Here is a 12,751-nt window from a genome sequence, read left to right as displayed (position 1 = left end):
CCTATGACCAAAAAAGACCTGAACCTTGTTCTGTAACTATTGTCATTTCTCTAAATTAATAGAGTTGCCAGAGGCATGCTGTTTAGGAAGTAGATGCCACTCCTACTTCCAAGCCTTTCTTAATCTGGGAGCTCCACCGAGTACTGTCTCTGAAAACTTGCTAGAAACTTGCACTTGATATGAACAGGGTCCAATTCGTCAGCACATTATAACAACAGTCCACAAGATAATGTTCTCCATTCTAGTTTGGTGAGCAGGGTCTGGGGGTCTTAAGCTGGCAGGTGGCCATCTAAGATGAGTGATCCCCTCTCGTCTAGAGCAAAGGAGGGGAGGAAAGCAAAGGCTCAGGGACAATCAGCCCACAGGGCAACATGACCCACTCTGTCTTGAGACCAGAAGAAATAAATGGTGCCTAGTTACCACCACCAACCCACTCTGACCAGGATACAGCTGAAGGTCTCAGAATGAGAGAAAAGCATAGAACAAAGCTGACATTTAACACAAGACCAGACTTACATGACTGAGAGAACTTCCAAGTCTGTCACCCTAAGATACTCTTTTAACTTGGACCTGAAGCCAATCCCAGAGGTCATAAGTCAGCCAAGAAATAAACTGGATTATAAACAGTAACAAGCATGAGGAATGTACTCCTCCAAACAATGAGCTGGATGAGACCAAAAGGTCAACATTCATCCAAAAGCCAAGATAAGAAGGCAAGGAAGGGCTAGGAAACAAAAACAAAAATAGGGCAGGCAGGGTAGATGTAGGGAGGAGGGCTGGCAGGGAGGGCAGGGCAGACACATCATGCAGGGCGGGCAGAGTGAGTATAAGGAGGGCTGACATATTGCAGGGACTGCCCTGTCCAGATCCACAGAGCTGCCCTGGGCATGTTGCACTATTTCTCAGTCTAAGGCCTTTTCCAGCCACAGGGCAAATCCAATTCCTTCTGAACAGATCCAGACTCCGAACAGAAAAAGAGGTCCCCCTTCTCCCACCCTTTCCAGCTTGGTCATGCGGTGTGAACAATTGAATTCCTGGAAGCTCAGGGGGTCTCGGAGGCCTGGGTAGGAGGCCCAGCACGACTTCCTTAGCTGTGATGCTGGACAAGTTTCTCTAGATTTGTTCCCATCTGTAAAATGAGGCCAAATCTCATCTGTTTCAGGGCTTCGTTGGGGAGTAAACAAGATAAAATATGTCAGAGCCTTTAAGAGAGCACTGCGCACGTTGGAAAGGCTCAGCATTGGCCAGTGGCTGCCAGCTGGTCTGACCCTCCCCTGGCCCCTCAGCAATGTCAGGGCATGATAGCATGAAGGGAGACTGGAGTTTTTGTGGTTCATCCTTGTGTCTCTTGAACAGTGCTTGACACAATGACATATAAAATATTTAAACAATTAAGAAATTGTTTAATTAATAAATTTCTATGTATGTCTGAGTCCCCTAAGTGTGAAGCTAACATTTTATTCACCTTCGTGACCCCCAAGTCAAATGGTTATTAATATAATTTACTAGTGGTGTTATGTGCCATCGAATGACTTGTGACTCATAATGCCCCTATGTACAACAGTTCTGAACCCTGCTCTATCCTGAGCCAACCTCATTGTCTCTGACACACCTACACTCACTAACCCAGGCAAGGAATCAGTCCATCTCATCCAGGGTATTCCTTTCTTGGGCTGTCTCTCTACTGTTCCAAGCATGTATGTCTTTCTCCAAGGAACAGTCTCTCCAGGCAACATGTCTAAAGTATGTCTGACAAATGTCAGAATCCTTGCCTCCAAGGAGCAGCTTGGGAAATACAATCCAGAACTGAACTGAAATAACTGCTTTAAGAATGTCAAGTATTTTGGCCCTTAACCACCCTTTGAGCCTAGTACTGTAGGGTGATACAGCTTTCGGTAAAACACCAGACCTAGCAAGTGAGCAATACCTCCAGGGAGGTACTCAGTCCTTAGAACAAACAACTACACAAGATCCCAGGGGAAGCATTTGCCCAGAGATAAAGATCAGAGGGCAGAGAGGGGAAAGAAAGATGAATGAAAACTGGAACCACAGGAGAGAGTTGATACAATGTAGCAATTGTAATCAGTGAAATAAAACAAAGTATATGAATGTCTGAATGGAGTATCAATCTGCTCTGTTAACTTGCAAAGAAAAAAATAAAACCAAACAAAAATGCCCTAAAACATCAAACCAAAACACCGAAGGCAAATATTTTAAAATAAGTTTATTTTTCATTATATACTTTACATTGAGCACTTGAAGAAAGAAGGTAATTACAATGATTTAAAAATCCAATCCTTACACCCAATAAACATAATTCATTAGACACAATCAATATCTAGAAATGTATGTAGACACAACAAGTGAATTGTGTAAACATGGTACCAGGGATGGAGATCATGCATGACCAGGGAAGTCACTCTGTCATTGTGTTGTCCTCAAAACATGATTCACTCATTCTTTCCATCACATATATATTCATTGCACGAGCAGACCTCAGAAGCTAACAACTTGGAAAGATGATTTTTGTTGATCTTAAGAGAAAACTGAGTTTAATAAGAAGAAATTCAAGGAGACAATTTCAGGACGTTGATCAGAAGCTGTAAATGTCTCGTACTATTGACGTGTATACTGTAAATAAGGCTAAGAGAGAAGAGTTTCTTTTCCTCATTGAAGACATGATCCAAGGTAGAGGTGAACAGACATTGTAACTAGCCATCGAGATGTTACAGGTAAGACTCCTTACACTGGAGCTAACCAAGTTTCAACAGCCTTTAACTATGTCATAAAAATATTTAGAGATGTTACAGGTAAGACTCCTTATACTGGAGCTAACCAAGTTTCAACAGCCTTTAACTATGTCACAAAAATATTTAGAGTAATATTTATGAATATGAGCATTGCTCCCCCCCTCTTTGAAGCACACACTGGGGTCTCTAACTCAGGCTTCTTCTCTAGCATAAGCAGCTCTACAGATGGACATGGGTGACCCACTTACTCATTGACTTTTTCAAAATATTCTTTAGAAGCAGTTGGGCTTGGCTTGATCTGAAAAGAGAAAAAAACCATTTAATTGAGTAAACTGACTTTATGATCATTGTCGCTTAAGTAATCTGAAAACTTATTTAAGCTAAAGCTCTTTAACTATTTTTTTTTAAAAAGATTAGTCCGTGTCCTATAAAATACACAGATGAAAGTTCTATTAACTTTTCTCCTTAGCATCCTGATGGTCCTGCCTGACCTCTGGGCTCGCTCCCAACCTCACCTCCATCACCTGGTCCCACTTCAGCTGCACCCTTGCTCCAAGGAAGGGCTTCTGTGGCTATCCTAGGCAGCAGCCCTGAGCGGGTGAGGACCTGGAAGCCTCAGTCCCACAGCTCTGAACAAGAAACTTACTGTAGGAGAATCAGGCGTCCAGTTGGCCGGGCAGACTTCGCCATGGGCCTCCACAAACTGGAATGCCTTCACCAAGCGGAGGGTCTCCTCCACACTGCGGCCCACCGGGAGGTCATTGACACTCATGTGCTTGATGACACCATTAGGGTCGATGATGAAGAGACCTCTGCATCAGAATGTAGCCTCATTAGCACCAAACAAGGGACAAACTCACTGATTTCCATTTACGCCTTTAATTCTCCTTACTGGGCACTTATTAAATTCTAGGACTGTGCTTAGAAATGGCATTTTCATTGCTGTACACAAAAGCCCTGAAGCCTGGTAGTTAAACGCTCAGAGGTTCAACCCTCCAGCTTCTCTCATTGGAGGGTAAAGAGTCACTGCTTGTTTGCATAAAGATTATGGCCTTGGAAACCCAACGGAGCAACTGTACTGTGGTGTCCCACAGGGGCCCTAGGAGTGGACTGGACTTGATGGTGAGGATTTTGGGTGCTTTCCTTATAAACGTTTATGGTTTCTTTTTATTTGAGTAAAAGTTTATAAATCATATTGGTTTTTTCATCTGATTAGTCATACATAATGTTTTCATAACATTACAATTGATTAATAATTAAAATTATGTGTGATCAAAACTTATATTGCTTTTCACTTCATTCAATTGATCTAATTATCAACTTGTACTTCCTCATTCCCTGCCTCCCATCTGTTTTAACTATCCAAGAATGATTCTGTGTGCAAACCTTTCTGTAAAAGTATATAGTTTCTCACTGAAATGAAAAATAAATTAATTAAAAAAAAAAGTATATAGTTTCTTAAGGACAAATGATTTACTGAAGGCATGACTGGACTAGGCCATCCGTAAATTAAAGACTGTGCCCTGACTGTCACGTAAGTATCTAGAAGTCACTGAACGACAGAGAGTGAAGACTTCTTTAGTTATTAGCGCTGTGGCAAGCATTCCTTAAACTGTTATCAAATCTTGGCAAGAAACCATTGGCTGATAGGAAGGGACAGCACTGCATTTTATTTGTATTCAACTAATATTTATTAAACGACTGAATTCCTGGTGAATGGGGTAAAATCCCATGGGAAAATCTTTGCAGAAATACTATCCTGACCTTAACTCTCTGTGGGAGAGTACCCTTCCTCCTCCTCCCGCTACCTGGGTGGAAGTGACCCTGGGAAGATTAGGGAGAAATGTGACCAGCAAGGCACAGAGAGCAAGAGGGACGGCTGCCTTGGCCTAAAAGTTTAGGACCCCCAAAGGAGGAGGCACTTCACCAAGGCTTGTTCAAACATTAAGAGGGGGTTTTAATGGTTTACCAAACTCTATATAAGTCCCCTAGAAATTAGGCTGAGTCTAAATGTTAAAAACAACTTTTAAGTTCCTAACAATAGATCTTACCTTAGTGCAATACCAGGGCCTTCCAACAGCACACCATAGTCTCGGGAGATTTGCTTCGTTAAGTCTGACAGGAGTGGGATGTTCATGTGGCCCAACCCACCGTTCTAGTAAAAAGGCAAACATGAGTGGTTGTTAAGACTGCATGGTTTCACATCCTGGACTGTGTGAGGCACTTATGTGAAACCCACAACAGTGGCAATACGTAAAAGCACGACAATGGGCACAGAAACCCCTGAAATAATTAGATATTCAAAGTTCAGAAGTAAAACTAGAATTTGTTAGTATCTCAAGCAAGGAATGTGGACCATGCAGAATAGAGATACCAGAGAACCTCAGCAGCCCCCACAATCCATGCAGAGTGCAGAACGCAGAGTTCAGGAGAGAGAGGTGAGCGGACCACAGCTGGCCTGCGTCACCTGCCCTCTGGGAATGTGCATGCTTTAGAAACCACATGTGGAAAGCGAAGGAAACATGAGAAGAGTGCCCCTGCCCCGCCTCCGCCACATTAAGAAGTGAATTGTCACATCTTAGGAGAACGTGTTATGGATGGGGAAGAACCAACAGACAGCCTGGCCTTAACAGCTCCCGTGCTGGCCTGTGATGGCATCATTCTGTTTACTTAAATCACACGTATGCAGGCAGGCAGACGGCAACGTACCTTCCTAGATGTATTTATCCAGGCCAGATGGCTGAAGTGGGAATCCACAGATACGGCCACAACCTCACAGTTCACATCGTGAAATTCGTTGGCCTTGTCACTAAACGCAACAATTTCTGTGGGACACACAAAGGTGCTGGGGAAAGGACAGACATTCTCATCAGAGAACTTGAGAGCAACGATGCGTGACTGCAACACAAAGCCGCCTAACACAGTTCAAGTGCTTCAAGGATAAAACAGACAAAATGTTTACTCAGCTTCAAGGACCCTCTGAGAAGATCGTTCTCTAGCTTTATTGTAAGAGGGGGGAAAAAGATACTAAGAATAATTTTATTTATAAGTTTTTTTTGCTTCAGGGAGCTCTGGTGTTCTAGTGGCAAGAAGCTGCACTGCAATCCCAGAGGTATGCAGTTCAAATGCACCAGATGCTCTGCTGGAGAAGGAGGGGCAATCTTCTCCTGTACCAGTCAGATCAGATTTTATGGTACAAACACAGAGAAAATGGAAAAAAAAATTTTAAAAAAAGGTTTTTGCTTTGTAAAATATACCACTTATTCTTACTGTTTTCATTTTTCTCTAGAGCAGTGAGAATTTCAGAAAGGCTGGTCTGGGGGGAGCTCTGGTGGCCTAGTGGCAAGAAACTGTACTGCAATTCCAGAGGCGCACGGTTCGAATCCACCAGATGCTCTGCCGGAGAAGGAGGCGCAATATCCTCCTGTACCAGGTCAGATCTGATTTGACGGTACACACACACAAAATAAAAAAAAAAAAAGAAAGGCTGGTCTGTAGGAAGAACATGAAATACCAACCCGAACCAACCCACTGCAGTTGACTTGCCTTCAGCTCACAGTGACCTTACAGGACAGAGCAGAATCGCTCCCCAAGGTCTCGCAGGATACAGTTAGGCTACCAGCTAAAAGGTTAGCAGCTGGAAGCCCTCAGCCCCTCCGTGGGAGAAGGATGAGCTAGTCTCCTCCTGTTAAGATTTATAGCTTCAGATAGCTGGTGTGGGCTGTCACAAGTTGAAATCAACTCCATGGCAACAAGTCTGCTTTATTTCTTTTTGTTATTCGTTTATACAGAAGCAGACTGCCCCCTTCTTCTCCTTGGAAGACATCAGTGCAGCTACTGAGTTTGACCTGCCAACATTTTGGTTAGCATCTCAGTGCTCTCATCACCACTGGGACAAATAAAACAGCCACCTTCAAACTCAGCCATTGAAAGGCATGGCACCCCTAGGAGAATCGCTTGTAAATGAGCTATAGCCAAGCTGTAATCTACAAAGCCATCAGTGGCAAAGGCCGGAAGACTCTTCGCCAAGCAGAAGTGTAACCAGTGGGGAGGCAGGGGTCTATGTTTGCCCAGAAATGACACTTACAAGTCCAAGGGGTAGAAGAAAAGCACCAAGTACTTCCCCTTAAAGTCATCAAGGCTCAGGTCTTTGAACTCTCCATTGACCACGGCTGTGCCCTTGAAATAGGGGGCATGCTGGGTGACGGCAGGGGCCAGGAAGGAGGAACCTGCAAATCCACAGAGGGAGGCAGATCATCATCTGCGAAGCACCTTTTTTGTTTTCCTTTAGTCACTGTCTGTGGTGCCCACGCCCACTGATTAACACAGTTACTGTGTTAATCAGGGACGGTCTTGCTCTTTTTTCACTCTCTACCTTCCCCAGCATGACGTCTGTCTCCAGAAACTGGCCCCTCGGACAACATGCCCAGTGCGTGAGATGAAGGCTCACCACCCTTGCACTCCAACTACACTTCCCCCAAGACAGGTATGTGTGCAGTATGGTGCTTGGGTGCCGTCGAGTTGAGTGTAACTCACAGAGAGTCTATGAATAACTGACCTGAACCTTGTCTAATCCTGAGCCATCCTCCCTCATAAGCTCAGACACACGCAAGCCCACGGCTGCAGTCACTGTCAAGCCACCTGGTTGAGGCTCTTCCTCTCCTTTTCCATGACGTCCCTCTCCAAGGAATAGTCTGTCATAGAAACATGGCCAGAGCATGAGAGACAAAGCTTTATCATCTTTGCTCCAAAGAGCACTCTGGCTGCACCCTCTCCAAGACACAGCTGTTTGTTCTTTTGGCTATCCATGGGACTATTCAGTGCATATTTCCAGCACCACGACTCAAAGGCATCAAGTCTTCTGTCATCCTTATATTCACTGTCCAGCTCTTAGATGCACAGCAAGCGACTAAAAAGCCCATGGACCGAATCAAGTGCACCTCAGTCCTTAAACTGACATCACTGTTCCTTAATAATCTGGAGAGGTACTGACTAGACTTTCTTAGTGCAATATGCCTCCTGATCTCCTGACTGCTGGTACCAAGTGTACTGATGATAGATCCAAGTAAGATGAAGTTGTTGACAGTTTCAATCTTTTCTCCATCTATCATGATCTACAGTGAACACTTGCAGTATAGACCAATTAAAAGGAGTCCTGGTGGAAAAATGGTTAATCACGTGGTTGCCAACTGAAAGGCTGATAGTTTGAACCCACCTAAATGGCTCTGTAGAAGGAGAAAAAGATCTTAGCAACTTGCTCCCATAAAGATTACAGCCTTGGAAATCCTATAGGGCTACAGGGCCACCATGAGTTGAAACTGACTCAACAACACAGATCAACATAAATTAATGAAAGGGTTCAGCTCAACAGTACAACTGTGATATAATAATTTTGTTCTTTGGTCTAGTTCTAGAATGTACACAAATTCAACTCAAAATGCTACGGAAACTAAGAGAGAGCAAGCAGAACCTTGTAGGCTGGCGTCAGGGAGGACTTGGCACTGGAGACAGATTTTAAGGATGGTGCGGACTTGCAGAGTCCGGAGGGGAGGAGGGAGGAGCAGAACACGTGTCTGACGAGGGCAGAGCTGTGCACGTGCGTGGAAGGCCATGAGCCAGCGAGGATGGTTCAGGGCCAGCTTCCTGGCCTGAGTCCAGCACACAAGTGTGTCCGGCAAAGGAGAGAATGAAGCTGGGGGAAGTTTTAAACTATGAGGAGCCAGTGTGTTCAGGGAGATTAGTCTGGCAGAGGCCAAGAGATCAGGAGCAGAGACTGATGTGAGGAGGAGATTTTAGTTATCAATGTGAGAGGCCTTGGGGAAAGGGGTGTGGCAGACAAAGACAAAATAATGGGCATAGGCGATGTGGCAAAGCCAAAGAGAACCTGTCTTCCTGCGGTTGGAGGACAAAGGGGACCTAGTCTCAGAACCTGGGCTTCAGTGTGAGGACCTCTGAAGAGAAACGGGGGAGCTAGTGGGCACGAATGTTAAACCTGTTGAATCAAATAACCACCAGAAAGCCTTTGAAGCTCCACAGTAACAAAACTGGGAACCTTCAGCATCCACAGACAAAGCCTTCAGGAAGGTATATGCTGTGAGTGGTCATACGGTTGATTATGCCTCTGAATGAAGGCAAAAACTATTGACTGCACCACAGACTGCCAAAAAAAAAAAATCCGTCTTGGAGGAAACGCAGCCAGAATGCTCCTTGCAGGTAAGAACTGCAAACCTTCAATGTGTGCACCCTAGACAGGTTATTAAGGGGGACCAGTCGGCACTAGAGGTGATCATGTTTGGTAAAGCAGAGGGTTAATTCATGACAAGACAGAGTGACGCAGAGCCTCTACCCAGCAACAAAGCTGAGACGGGCCTTGTCTCGTTCTCTTGTGCAGAGGGCCAGTGAGTAAGAAACAACTCCACTGTACCAGCAAGAACCTTACATCTTAAACAAATGTTTTTTTCCAAAGTGGGGCAAACCTGAAAAGCACAACAAAACTCAGAGCTGCTGAGTCTGAACCCACTCGTCACTGACTCCCCACTGGGTTCCAGAGGTGGTGAACTGCGAGGGGGGAAGCCCATGTTCCTCCGCCCGGAGTCACTGGTGGATTCAGATCGCCAGCCGTGTGGGTTCTGGGTCAGCAGCACAACTCCTTAGGGCCTAGGCCACCAGAGCTCCGCTGGACAAATCTAAACAAGCACTTTCAAATACTCATCATTGAAATGGGCAGTTCAAATCCACCAGCCACTCTTTGACAAAGATGGGCATTTTCCTACCATTAAGATTTACAACATCAGGGCACTCTGGTGGGCTACTGGCAAGATGCTGCACTGCAGTTCCGAAGGCACACAGTTTGAATCCACCAGATGCTCCCCTGGAGAAGGATGGGCAGCCTCCTATGCTAGATGGATCTGACTCAAAGCACACAACAACAACAACTAAAAATAAAATTAAATAATGTGTGTCACACAAAAAATTGTTATAAAAAAAATATTTACAACATCAGAAACCCGGTAAGATGTTGCCATGATGGGAATTAAACTGGTGGCAGAGGGTTTGGCTTTTCATTCATTACTGGAGGCTAACCTCAGCCAAGATCACATCCTAAGTTGTTGTTGTTGATGACTGCCTTCAAGGTGAGCACAACTCCTCCTAGCGACCCTCTGAACAAAAGGCCTGAAGCCCCTCTACAACTATCAACATTTTTAAAGTTCATAGAGTTTCTGGAGACAAGTTGTTTAGGAAGTGGATGCCACTCCTGCTTCCAAAGATCCTAAGGAACAGTGCCAAGTTCAAGAATCATCTGATGGGTTCCTATCGTAAGAGGGTAGATCTCACTGGGATGGTCTGTTTCCTAAGGATCAAATGCAGCCAGCAGCCATGGCTGTGAATGGCCCTCTCTTAGTTCCCCTCAGACAACTTTTTACACACATCAGGCTCAAAATGCACCTGAGTTCCCCCTCTCACGCCCCTCAATGTGCTGTTGTGCCACTGAGTCCGTGCAGACTCATAGAGACCAGACATGACAGGGTGCAACTGCTCCACGGGGCGTTCCAACCTTTACAGGAGAAGCTCGCCAGGCCTCTTTTCCTGTGGAGCTGCTGAGTGGGTCTGCACTTGAGTGTGTAACCACTGCACCACCAGACTCCACACATGTCGCTGCTGTTAGGTGCCATAGCCTCATAGCTGACCCTCCAGCAGGTTTTCAGGGGCTGTAAACCACACAGGAGGAGACTGCCCATCTTTCTTCCTTAGAAAAGCTGGTGGATGTGACCCTGTAGAAGACTGAAAATACTGCTGACTAATAAGGAAACGTGGAGCAGACAGGCTCACTCAGTGATTCCCAACTCAGGTTATGTTAGAAGCACCCAGAGAATGGAAAAAAACTTGAAAATCTAATGTCCTGGTGCCACCCTAAGAAGCTGACCTATCTGGGGTGGGGTTAAGGGGTATCTAGTGTGGAGGCCCTGGGCCAGAGATGATGATCTTGGTTTGGTTTTGTGGTTTTTTAAATTCATGTTTTCTTGCGTTCTGCCAGGACATAACACTTACTGGTGCTGAAGGTACATTTTGCTTGAGGGGAACGAGACCACCAGTTAGTCAAGCTCTTTCTTCCGGAAGCAGCTGGCCTTAGGGCCGCAGAGATGGACATGCCCCGAGGGATGGAGCTCACATGTCTGGCCACCTGGGAAGAGAACCACTTTGCATTAGGGTGCATTTCTGCAACGGTGGCTGAAAGCTGTCCTTGTTCCTGGGACCCAAACCCCAAACCCCAAGAAAATGGAGTCTCTGTGTTAACATTCTCTTCTGCCTCTCTCCTTCAAGAAGGCAAGGAAGAGAAGAAATAGTAAGACACAGGAACTGGAGAATCAAAATCTACATGCTCTTAAAAGCAACAGAGTTTAAATTCCAGAGAGGTTGGGCTATCTGTTGGGTCTGCTATCTGCTGGGCCGGTTCTACCTCTTAGCTTTTCTTAGAAAAACAGGTCCCACCTAGCCTTAAACAAGTAACTTAAGCAAGTAACTAGGGCAAAAGTTCAGCCATTGCAAAGGTTTGGCCAGAGCTCAAAGGCAATGTTTGCTCAACTTTAACATCCAGCATGACGCAGGAAGAAGGGCTGTTCCACCGTGGGAAGGGGCGGGAGGCATGACTGAGGACAGCAGAGAACCAGCAGCTCGGACACCCCGGCGGTGGGGGTGGGGGGAGGTAGTGACCATGTCTTCTGTGACCTGAGCACTTTGCACCTGTTTACGGGAATGCTCACGGTCACCCTAGAACGAGGCATCACTCTCTACATCTTGCAGATGAACAGAGTTCAGAAAGGCTAAGTCTCTCGCCCAAGGTCAATCAGTCACAAAACCAGGACCAGGAGCCAGGACGCCTGTCTTCAGGGCCAAGATTAGGCGGAGAAGGGACTAGAGATCCGAGACTGAGAGAGTAAAGATGGGCAACAGACCACGAGGAAGGATGGCGGGAGGTGGTCAGGGACAGGGCTACTCTGCGCAGGCGCACTGAGCCTCCTCCGGAGGCCTCCGGGTCCGTTATCTTTGACCCCTCCACGAAGGGCCATTGTCCCTCAAGCAGCACAAAAGCAGAATCCCGTCTAGAAAGCACGGCCCAAGAGCATGGCGGTGACTCCCCGCCTGTCCCTGGAGGAGACCCCACTCACCGAGGCCCAGATCACCCTTCCCGTGGAGGCCGCCATCTTCAATGCGCGCAGCGAGCGCGGGGCGGGCCTAAGAGCAGAGGGGGCGGGGACTGCAGTATATGGGCGTGGCTTCAGACAGACGCGGAGCCGCGTTTACGGGCGGGGCTCGCTTGTGGGCGTGGTTAAGGGCCTGGGCTGGGCGGAGGGGACCACTGACTTCCCGCCTCTGGAAGTCTCCTGCTGGCTCCCTCCACTCCCTGTTGACAGGGCAGTTCCATCCCTGGCTTCTGCAAACTCTAACGGTTGGGAAAGGCTACATTGTGTCTTATTTGTCACTCTGACCTAAAAAGAACTCATCCAAGTGACAAACTAAATTCCAACCAGCTGAGTCTATGCAGACTCGTGGGGACACTACAGGGCAGAGTAGAACTGGCCCATGGGGTTTCCAAGAATCTAAATCTTTGTGGACGCTGACTGATACATCTTTCTCCAAAACAGCAAATGGTAGGTTCAAATCACTGTTCTCTGGGGTTAGCAATCAAGTGCTTAACCTCTGCGAGACCAGGGCTCTTTGCTGGGGAACCTTCCGAGTGGAAGCAAGTCATGGCTGACCAACCCCCCTGTGGGTTTTTCGAGGCTGTAAATCGCACGGAGAAAGCTTTCTCCTGAAGAGCTGCTGATGGAAGTCTTTCGCTTGGCAGCACGACTCCCTGCGGACGAGGCCACCAGATCTCCCCAGTGGAGAACCGGACATTACCATATGCTGAATTTTTTAAACTTGATATGGACCAGAAGTGCGTGGGTGCCTCAAGTGGTCCTGCAGTTTACACTAGCCCAATAACCAAAAGGTTGGTA

At 46.4% G+C, this 12,751-nt stretch overlaps 1 protein-coding gene across 1 annotated transcript; it reads right to left on the bottom strand.

Moving 5' to 3' along the window:
• Positions 1–2,994: 2,994 nt before the first annotated feature.
• PRDX3 (peroxiredoxin 3) lies at positions 2,995–11,953 on the bottom strand. The gene is made up of 7 exons (XM_006879901.1): positions 11,918–11,953; positions 10,800–10,932; positions 6,838–6,979; positions 5,460–5,595; positions 4,802–4,905; positions 3,397–3,562; positions 2,995–3,048 (listed from the first exon to the last, which is right to left on the bottom strand). The coding sequence occupies exons 1-7, from the start codon at positions 11,951–11,953 to the stop codon at positions 2,995–2,997; spliced, it is 771 nt and encodes a 256-aa protein (XP_006879963.1).
• Between the last annotated feature and the right edge of the window lie 798 nt (positions 11,954–12,751).

This window comes from Elephantulus edwardii, unplaced genomic scaffold, assembly GCF_000299155.1.
Source record: "Elephantulus edwardii isolate Elephantulus edwardi_28Jun2011 unplaced genomic scaffold, EleEdw1.0 scaffold00006, whole genome shotgun sequence".
Classification (NCBI taxonomy): domain Eukaryota; kingdom Metazoa; phylum Chordata; class Mammalia; order Macroscelidea; family Macroscelididae; genus Elephantulus; species Elephantulus edwardii.
The sequence above is the reverse complement of the archived record's forward strand: the minus strand, read 5'-3'. Positions and strand labels throughout refer to the sequence as shown.